Source organism: Oncorhynchus clarkii, chromosome 12, assembly GCF_045791955.1.
Source record: "Oncorhynchus clarkii lewisi isolate Uvic-CL-2024 chromosome 12, UVic_Ocla_1.0, whole genome shotgun sequence".
NCBI classification, from domain to species: domain Eukaryota; kingdom Metazoa; phylum Chordata; class Actinopteri; order Salmoniformes; family Salmonidae; genus Oncorhynchus; species Oncorhynchus clarkii.
Window position 1 is genome coordinate 5,711,196 of NC_092158.1, and position 10,000 is coordinate 5,721,195.

Consider the following 10,000-nt stretch of genomic DNA (forward strand, 5'->3'; position numbering starts at 1 on the left):
AGAGATGTTAGCATGTTCCAGAGATTTCTGTAAGTCCTGAGCTGACACTCTAGGATTCTTCTTAACCTCATTGAGCATTCTGCGCTGTGCTCTTGCAGTCATCTTTGCAGGACGGCCACTCCTAGGGAGAGCAGCAACCGTGCTGAAATTATAGACAATTTGTCTTACTGTGGACTGACTTTTAGACAAACTTTTGTGACCTTTTCCAGCTTTATGCAAGTCAACAATTCTTAATATTAGGTCTTCTGAGATCTCTTTTGTTCGAGGCATGGTTCACATCAGGCAATGCTTCTTGTGAATAGCAAACTCAATTTTAGTGAGTGTTTTTTATAGGGCAAGGCAGCTCTAACCAACATCTCCAATCTCGTCTCATTGATTGGACTACAGGTTAGCGAACTCCTGACTCCCATTAGCGTTTGGAGAAGTCATTATCCAAGGGGTTCACATACTTTTTCCAACCTACACTGTGAGTGTTACAGGGTAGCCTAGTGGTTAGAGCGTTGGACTAGTAACCACAAGGTTGCAAGTTCATATCCCTGAGCTGTACAAATCTGTCGTTCTGCCCCTGAACAAGACAGTTAACCCACTGTTTCTAGGCCGTCATTGAAAATAAGAAATTGTTCTTAACTGACTTGCCTAGTTAAATAAAGGTAAAAAAATATATATAGACAAGAAAAATACATAAATTAGTTTAAGCACACTGTGTGTGTCTATTGTTGTGACTTAGATGAAGATCAGATCAAATTTGATGACCAATTTAAGCAGAAATCCAGGTTCCCTCCTGGTATAGTACTCTGGTCCTGCTGCATGGCCAGGAGGGAACCAGGATTCACACTCAAGTTATAAAACCAACACACATCATTTTTTCTTATATAACTAAAAAAAAAAAAAATTCTGCACAAAAAAATAATTGCACCAGCTTGTGGAGACAGATCCAGATCCATTGTGTCAAACCTACGTCGGTCATAGGATTAACAATCTACGTGAGGACTTTCCTTAGTCACATGACTACAGGCTACGTTAACACAGGCAGACCCATTTAGATTTAGTTTCACACTAATTCTCACTAATTGGACAAAATATCAGCGTTGGGCTACCTGTGTAAACGCAGTCTCAGAGCCTCTGTTTGGTCATTTAAAGGACAGCGTGTTAAATGTGACCTGACCTAGTTCAGATCACTAGCAGGTTTTAATCAGCTTTGTCGTAATGTAATGCTCTGTTAGAAGGAATGTTCTCTGGTAAACCCCTGACCCCCTAGTCTCCCTCAGGTAATCTATCACAATTACTGAGAACATCATAGGAGTCCTGATACTTGTTTGGACTATGTTGGCTAGTGATTGATTTTAACATTGTTTGGGCCTACATCCCAAATGGAACCCTATTCCCTATATAGTGCACTACTTTAGACCAGAGCCCTATGGAACCCTATTCCCTATATAGTGCACTACTTTAGACCAGAGCCCTATGGAACCCTATTCCCTATATAGTGCACTACTTTAGACCAGAGTCCTATGGAATCCAATTCCCTATATATAGTGCACTACTTTAGACCAGAGTCCTATGGAACCCTATTCCCTATATAGTGCACTACTTTAGACCAGAGTCCTATGGAATCCAATTCCCTATATATAGTGCACTACTTTAGACCAGAGTCCTATGGAACCCTATTCCCTATATAGTGCACTACTTTAGACCAGAGTCCTATGGAATCCAATTCCCTATATAGTGCACTACTTTAGACCAGAGCCCTATGGAACCCTATTCCCTATATAGTCCACTACTTTAGACCAGAGCCCTATGGAACCCTATTCCCTATATAGTGCACTACTTTAGACCAGAGTCCTATGGAACCCTATTCCCTATATAGTGCACTACTTTAGACCAGAGTCTAAAGGATATGAAACGTGTTGGAAATGGAAACACAGGAACCTATGTTTTTGGTTTGATCTTTGAACAAACCTTTCAATTACAAAAAAACAGCTCTACTGTTCTATGGGGATGTGAATTCCTGTGGTTCTTATAAACGAAGACGTTGATGTTTTCATTTCATTTCATGCAGCTCCAGCATTGTTTTCAGGAGAGATCGAGAGCTGGTCTCAGATCAGGCTGTGTTTATGATATAGCTTCACATTCGGTCAACATTTGTGTTTCTAGCCACAGGAGAGAACGCGCTCGGCTCAAAGCACGTGGACTCTCTGTTTATGCTGTTTATGGGAACCAGCATACATGTTCGGTAGCCTTGATTTCCCTAAAAACACCTCCAGAAACAACTAACTTGTGAGCCTGTTGGCAGATGATATTCCAGAGCCAGTCTCTTTGGACAGACCACCTTTGTTAGGCCCAGCTTAACGACAGTTTCCTGTTATTACACAATTAATACAAACTCAAATTAACAACAGTGTGTGGTGGTGTGATGACAGAATTAGCACACATTAGTCGTTGGTGGTATAAACCTGACCCCCTGATCTCTACTTCCTGTTCCTCGCCACTCCTGATTGGCTGAAACTTGTCATTTCCTTTCTCTCTCTTTACCTGATTGGTTGACAGCTCCCAGCTCCGCCCCTAAGGACCTGACGGTGATCAGCAGGGAGGGAAGACCCAGAGCCATCTTGATCAGCTGGCAACCCCCCATGGAGGCTAACGGACGAGTAATGGGTAAGAAGAACTGCCGTCCCCGGTTAGACTGCTATTTAGCTGCCCCTAACCACACCCCGAATCACGGCCCTAATCACGCCCGGAATCACGCCCTAACCACACCCCGAATCACGCCCCTAACCACGCCCCGAATCACGCCCATTAATCATGCCCATGACCACGTCCCTAACCAAACCCCTAACCACGCTCATTAAACACGCCCCTAACCACTCCCTAGCCACATCCCCTAACCACACCCCCTAACTACGCCTTAACAACACCCCTAACCACTCCCCTAACCACACCCTTAACCACGCCCCTCACCAAGGCACTAACCACGCCCCTAACAACGCACCTAACAACACCCCTAACCCCCTCTCCCCTGGCTGTAATGTAGCCTGGGTCCCAGATCTGTTTTGGCATGATAATGAGTGACAAGGAGTTGGGAAGACAACACAAAGAGATGTGGGACCAACTCTGTGTGGTCCAGCCTGTCTCCCCCTCCTCCCTCTCCCTATTACACCTTCCTCCTTCCCTCCTTTCCTCCTTCCTTTCTTCCCCTCCTCTCCCTTTCACTCCTCCTATCTCCTATCCTCCCCCTACTCTCCTCTTCTCTCCTCTTCCTCCCCTCCTCCATCCTCCTCCTCCTTCTCCTCCTCCCCTCCCCTCCTCTTCTTCCTCCTCTTCCTCCTCCATCCCCCCCTCCTCCTCGTCACAACACACATGGAATAAACAAATGTACAGTCAATAACACAATAGAAAAAATCTGATGCTGATGTTTAAAGTTCGTGAGGGAGATATGAGCCTCCAGCTTCAGTCATTCCAGTCATTGGCAGCAGAGAACTGGAAGGAAAGGCGGCCAAAGGAGGAATAGGCTTTGGGGGTGACCAGTGAAATATACCTGCTGGAGCGCCTGCTATGGGTGGGTGCTGCTATGGTGACCAGTGAGCTGAGATAAGGTGGGGCTTTACCTAGCGAAAACTTATAGATGACCTGGAGCCAGTGAGTTTGGTGACGAATATAAAGCGAGGGCCAGCCAACGAGAGAATACAGGTCGCAGTGGTGTGTAGTATATGGGGCTTTGGTGACAAAATGGATGGCACTGTGATAGACTGCATCTGATTTGCTGAGAAGAGTGTTTGAGGTAATTGTAAATTACGTTTTAGGAGGGTATGTTTGGCAGCATGAGTGAAGGATGCTTTGTTGCAAAATAAGAAGCCAATTCTATATTTCCTTTTGGATTGGAGATGCTTAATGTGAGTCTGGAAGGAGAGTTTACAGTCAAACCAGACACCTAGGCATTGGTAATTGTCCACATATTAGTCAGGGCAGGTGCAGGCAGCGATCGGTTGAAGAGCAGTTCGAGGCCATGGAAGGAGTGTTGTATGGCATTGAAGCTCGTCTGGAGGGTTGTTAACACAGTGTCCAAAGAAGGGCCAGAAGTATACAGGATGGTGTCATCTGCGTAGAGGTGGATCAGAGACTCACCAGCAGGAAGAACGACATCATTGATGTACACATAGAAAAGAGTCAGCCCGAGAATTGAACCCTGTGGCACCCCCGTAGAGACTGCCAGAGTTTCGGACAACAGGCCCCCCAATTTGACACACTGAACTCTGTCTGAGAAGTAGTTGGTGAACCAGGCGAGGCAGTCATTTGAGAAACCAAGGCTGTTACGTCTGCCGATATGAATGTGGTGATTGACAGAGTCGAAAGCCTTGGCCAGGTCGATGAATACAGCTGCACAGTACGGTCTCTTAACGATGGCGGTTATGTCCTCTGAAACACAGTGTCTGTAATCATTGGACAGAGTCTATCTGTCCTCTGGAACACAGTGTCTGTAATCATTGGACAGAGTCTATCTGTCCTCTGAAACACAGTGTCTGTAAACATTGGACAGAGTCATACAGAACACAGTTTTAAATGCGTTGTTGACAGCCCTGTTCATCACCTTCTGCATGTTCATGTATCATGTTCTACTTGTTCCTACCATCCTTTCTCTAGCATCAGTTGTTTATGTCTCTAGTGATTAGCTAATTAGCTAATTGTTAAGATACTGCTGTTGATTGTGTCCCTGTTATGATTGTAGAGGTCTGTAGACTACGTGATTCCTCAGAGTGTGTATGTTGTGTTGTCTTTGTGATTTGTCAGGCTACATCTGGTTCAACACACTGGATAAGACCCTAGCCTGGTAATAGATCTGTTTGTGCTGTCTTGAGATTCCTATAGATGACTGGGTTACGGTTAGGGTTAATCAGTCTTCCTCTGTGTGTTGTTTCTCTACCAGGCTATATCCTGTACTACACCCTGGATAAGAACATGCCTATAGATGACTGGGTAATGGAGAGTATCAGTGGAGACCGTCTGACCCACCAGGTGATGGACCTGAACCTGGACACCGTCTACTACTTCAGGATCCAGGCTAAGAATGCCAAGGGAGTGGGTCCCCTGTCAGACCCCATCCACTTCAGGACTAACAAAGGTATGGGATAACTAGCTAGCTTACACTCAGCCCACCTTTTCTCACCCTGAACATTTACACATAGCTTCTCCCCCCCCCCCCCCCTTTAGTGCATGTACACCCAGAACACCCCATCTGCCTTCCTCACCACCAGGCTACCCTGCCGCCTCTACACTCTAACCACTAGGCTACCTGCCGCCTCTACACTCTAACCACTAGCCTACATGCCGCCTCTACACTCTAACCACCAGGCTACCCTGCCGCCTCTACACTCTAACCACTAGGCTACCTGCCGCCTCTACACTCTAACCACTAGGCTACCTGCCGCCTCTACACTCTAACCACTAGGCTGCCTGCCGCCTCTAACCTCGTGGTTAGTGTGTAGAGGCGGCAGGTCGACTAGTGGTTAGAGCGTTGGACCAGTAACTGAAAGGTTGCAAGATCGAATCCCCGAGCTGACAAGGTACAAATCTGTCGTTCTGCCCCTGAACAAGGCAGTTAACCCACTGTTCCTAGGCCGTCATTGTAAATAAGAATTTGTTCATAACTGACTTGCCTAGTTAAATAAAGGTTAAATAAAGGTTAAATAAAGGTTAAATAACATTTGAAAAATGAATACAGGCCCTGGTGTAAAGCCCTAAATTCTGCTGATCAACAAGCTCATACCGTGAGCTCCAAAAGTAGAGGGACGGTGACACGTGTTTAGTTATTTTGGCCTCTGTATTCCAGCACTTTGGATTTTAAATGATACAATAACTATGAGGTTAAAGTGCAGACTGTCAGCTTTCATTTGAGGGTATTTTCATCCATATCGGATGAACCGTTTAGAAATTACAGTTATTTTTGTACATAGTCCTTCCATTTTAGGGGGACAAATTCACTGTATTAAAGTAGTGTAAAGTTTAGTATTTGGTCCCATATTCCTACCACTCAATGACTACGTCAAGCTAGTGACTCTACAAACTTGTTGGATGCATTTGCTGTTTGTTTTGGTTGTGTTTCAGATTATTTTGTGCCCAATAGAAATGAAATGGTAAATAATGTATTGTGTCATTTTGGAGTCATTTTATTTATTTTATAAAGTAATATAATATGTATCTAAACACTTCTACATTATTCACTAATCATTCAGGATTTTCTGTTTTTCATCTTTCAAATCAAATCAAATCCAATTGTATTTGTCACATACACATGGTTAGCAGATGTTATTGGTCACATGGTTAGCAGATGTTAATGGTCACATGGTTAGCAGATGTTATTGGTCACATACACATGGTTAGCAGATGTTATTGGTCACATACACATGGTTAGCAGATGTTAATGGTCACATGGTTAGCAGATGTTACTGGTCACATACACATGGTTAGCAGATGTTAATGGTCACATACACATGGTTAGCAGATGTTATTGGTCACATGGTTAGCAGATGTTATTGGTTACATACACATGGTTAGCAGATGTTATTGGTCACATACACATGGTTAGCAGATGTTAATGCGAGTGTAGCGAAATGCTTGTGCTTCTAGTTCCGACCGTGCAGTAATAACCAACGAGTAATCTAACCTAACAATTTCACAACTACTACCTTATACACACAAGTGTAAAGGAATGAATAAGAATATGTACATATAAATATATGGATGAGCGATGGCCGAACGGCATAGGCAAGATGCAGTAGATGGTATAGAGTACAGTATATACATATGAGATTAGTAATTTAGGGTATGTATAAATTATATAAAGTGGCATTGTTTAAAGTGACTAGTGATACATTTATTACATCAATTATTCCATTATTAAAGTGGCTAGAGTTGAGTCAGTGTGTTGGCAGCAGCCACTCAATGTTAGTGATGGCTGTTTAACAGTCTGATGGCCTTGAGATAGAAGCTGTTTTTCAGTCTCTCGGTCCCAGCTTTGATGCACCTGTACTGACCTCGCCTTCTGGATGATAGCGGGGTGAACAGGCAGTGGCTTGGGTGGTTGTTGTCCTTGGTGATCTGTATGGCCTTCCTGTGACATCGGGTGGTGTAGGTGTCCTGGAGGGCAGGTAGTTTGTCCCCGGTGATGCGTTGTGCAGACCTCATTAGCCTTACGGTTGTGGGCGGAGCAGTTGCCGTACCAGGCGGTGATACAGGCCGACAGGATGCTCTCGATTGTGCATCTGTAGAAGTTTGTGAGTGCTTTTGGTGACAAGCTGAATTTCTTCAGCCTCCTGAGGTTGCTGCGCCTTCTTCACCACGCTGTCTGTGTGGGTGGACCATTTCAGTTTGTCCGTGACGTGTACTTCGAGGAACTTAAAGAAACGTTCCACCTTCTCCAGTACTGTCCCGGCGTATTAAAGGATAGAGAGAACGTCTGTCACAAAGTTTCAATATGAAACATTACGGTCGTTGAGCTGTGGGAAGAACGTCTTCCTTTACATGTCATACTGTGATCCTTTTGGATATTTATTGAAGACGGAGCGAAGAAATGGAAAATTAAATATCAGATTTGTAGTCTTCAAGCTACAGTTTTTTTTGAGCTTAGATCAAACTGTTGTGGGATATTAAGAAGCTAGAAGCAGAGTATAGTTTAATGTGGTCTAAGGATAGCAGGCAACAGTGATGCTACACTGCATCACTCAGATACAGCTGTCTGGAGGTCAGTTCATAGCATCACTCAGATACAGCTGTCTGGAGGTCAGTTCAGAGTATCACTCAGAGCATCACTCAGATACAGCTGTCTGGAGACCAGTTCAGAGCATCACTCAGATGCAGCTGTCTGGAGACCAGTTCAGAGCATCACTCAGATGCAGCTGTCTGGAGACCAGTTCAGAGCATCACTCAGATACAGCTGTCTGGAGATCAGTTCAGAGTATCACTCAGAGCATCACTCAGATGCAGCTGTCTGGAGACCAGTTCAGAGTATCACTCAGAGCATCACTCAGATACAACTGTCTGGAGACCAGTTCAGAGCATCACTCAGATGCAGCTGTCTGGAGACCAGTTCAGAGCATCACTCAGATGCAGCTGTCTGGAGACCAGTTCAGAGCATCACTCAGATGCAGCTGTCTGGAGATCAGTTCAGAGCATCACTCAGATACAGCTGTCTGGAGACCAGTTCAGAGCATCACTCAGATACAGCTGTCTGGAGATCAGTTCAGAGCATCACTCAGATACAGCTGTCTGGAGACCAGTTCAGAGCATCACTCAGATGCAGCTGTCTGGAGATCAGTTCAGAGCATCACTCAGATACAGCTGTCTGGAGACCAGTTCAGAGCATCACTCAGATACAGCTGTCTGGAGATCAGTTCAGAGCATCACTCAGATACAGCTGTCTGGAGACCAGTTCAGAGCATCACTCAGATACAGCTGGTCGATACCCCATTCCTTTCTCTCTCGGTTTTTCTCTCTTCTCTCTCTCTTTCTCTCTCTCTCGCTGTCTCTCAATTCAATTTCAATTTAAGGAGTTTTATTGGCATGGGAAACATATGTTTACATTGTCAAAGCAAGTGAAAATACACAATCAACAAAGTGAAATAAACAATAAAAAAATGAACAATCAACAAAAGTTCCTAAATAAAAAATACATGTCACATGTTATATTGCAAATGCATATGTCTATATACAGTGTTGTAATGATGTAAAGTACAACAGGGAAAATAAATAAGCATAAATATGGGTTGTATTTACAATGGCGTTTGTTCTTCAATGGTTGGCCTTTTCTCGTGGCAACAGGTCACAAATCTTGCTGCTGTGATGGCACACTGTGGAATTTCACCCAGTAGATATGGGAGTTTATCAAAATCTGGTTTGTTTTCGAATTCATTGTGGGTCTGTGTAATCTGAGGGAAATATGTGTCTCTAATACATTGGGTAGGAGGTTAGGAAGTGCAGCTCAGTTTCCACCTCCTTTTGTGGGCAGTGTGCACATAGCCTGTCTTCTCTTGAGAGCCAGGTCTGCCTACGGCGGTCTTTCTCAATAGCAAGGCTATGCTCACTGAGTCTGTACATAGTCAAAGCTTTCCTTAATTTTGGGTCAGTCACAGTTGTCAGGTATTCTGCCGCTGTGTACTCTCTGTGTAGGACCAAATAGCATTCTAGCTTGCTCTGTTTTTTTGTTAATTCTTTCCAATGTGTCAAGTAATTATCTTTTTGTTTTCTCATGATTTGGTTGGGTCTAATTGTGCTGATGTCCTGGGGCTCTGTGGGGTGTGTTTGTGTTTGTGAAAAGAGCCCCAGGACCAGCTTGCTTACGGGACTCTTCTCCAGGTTCATCTCTCTGTAGGTGATGGCTTTGTTATGGAAGTTTTTGGGAATCGCTTCCTTTTAGATAGTTCTAGAATTTAACAGCTCTTTTCTGGATTGGTGTTTGTCCTATTTTGTGAATTCTTGGTTGGTGAGTGGACCCCAGACCTGATTCAAGTATTTTTTGCCAGATCCTAATCGGTATGTTGAATTTGATGTTCCTTTTGATGGCATAGAAGACCCTTCTTGCCTTGTCTCTCAGATCGTTTACAGCTTTGTGAAAGTTACCTGTGGCGCTGATGTTTAGGAAGAGGAAGGTATAGTATTTTGTGTGCTCTAGGGCAACAGTGTCTAAATGGAATTTGTATTTACTATCAGGGCCCAGGTTTGACAGAATATGTTCAGAAGATCTAGGTGCTGCTGTATGCCCTCCTTGGTTGGTGACAGAAGCACCAGATCATCAGCAAACAGTAGACATTTGACTTCAGATTCTAGTAGGGTAAGGCCGGGTGCTGCAGACTTTTCTAGTGCCCGCGCCAATTCGTTGATATATTTATGTTGAAGAGGGTTGGGCTTAACCATCCCTGTCTCACCTCATGCAGCTTAAGCCCAACCCTCTTCAACATAAATATATCAACGAATTGGCGCGGGCACTGTGGGAAGAAATGTTTTTTTTGTC

General features: G+C 44.2%; 1 protein-coding gene across 1 annotated transcript in view; it reads left to right on the top strand.

Moving 5' to 3' along the window:
* Positions 1–10,000, top strand: part of LOC139421845 (DCC netrin 1 receptor) — a 729,366-nt gene that overhangs the window by 615,547 nt on the left and 103,819 nt on the right. Inside the window, exons 19-20 of the mRNA XM_071172971.1 lie at positions 2,548–2,655; positions 4,922–5,116. Coding sequence (XP_071029072.1) covers positions 2,548–2,655; positions 4,922–5,116 — 303 coding nt within the window. The remainder of the gene's footprint in view (positions 1–2,547; positions 2,656–4,921; positions 5,117–10,000) is intronic.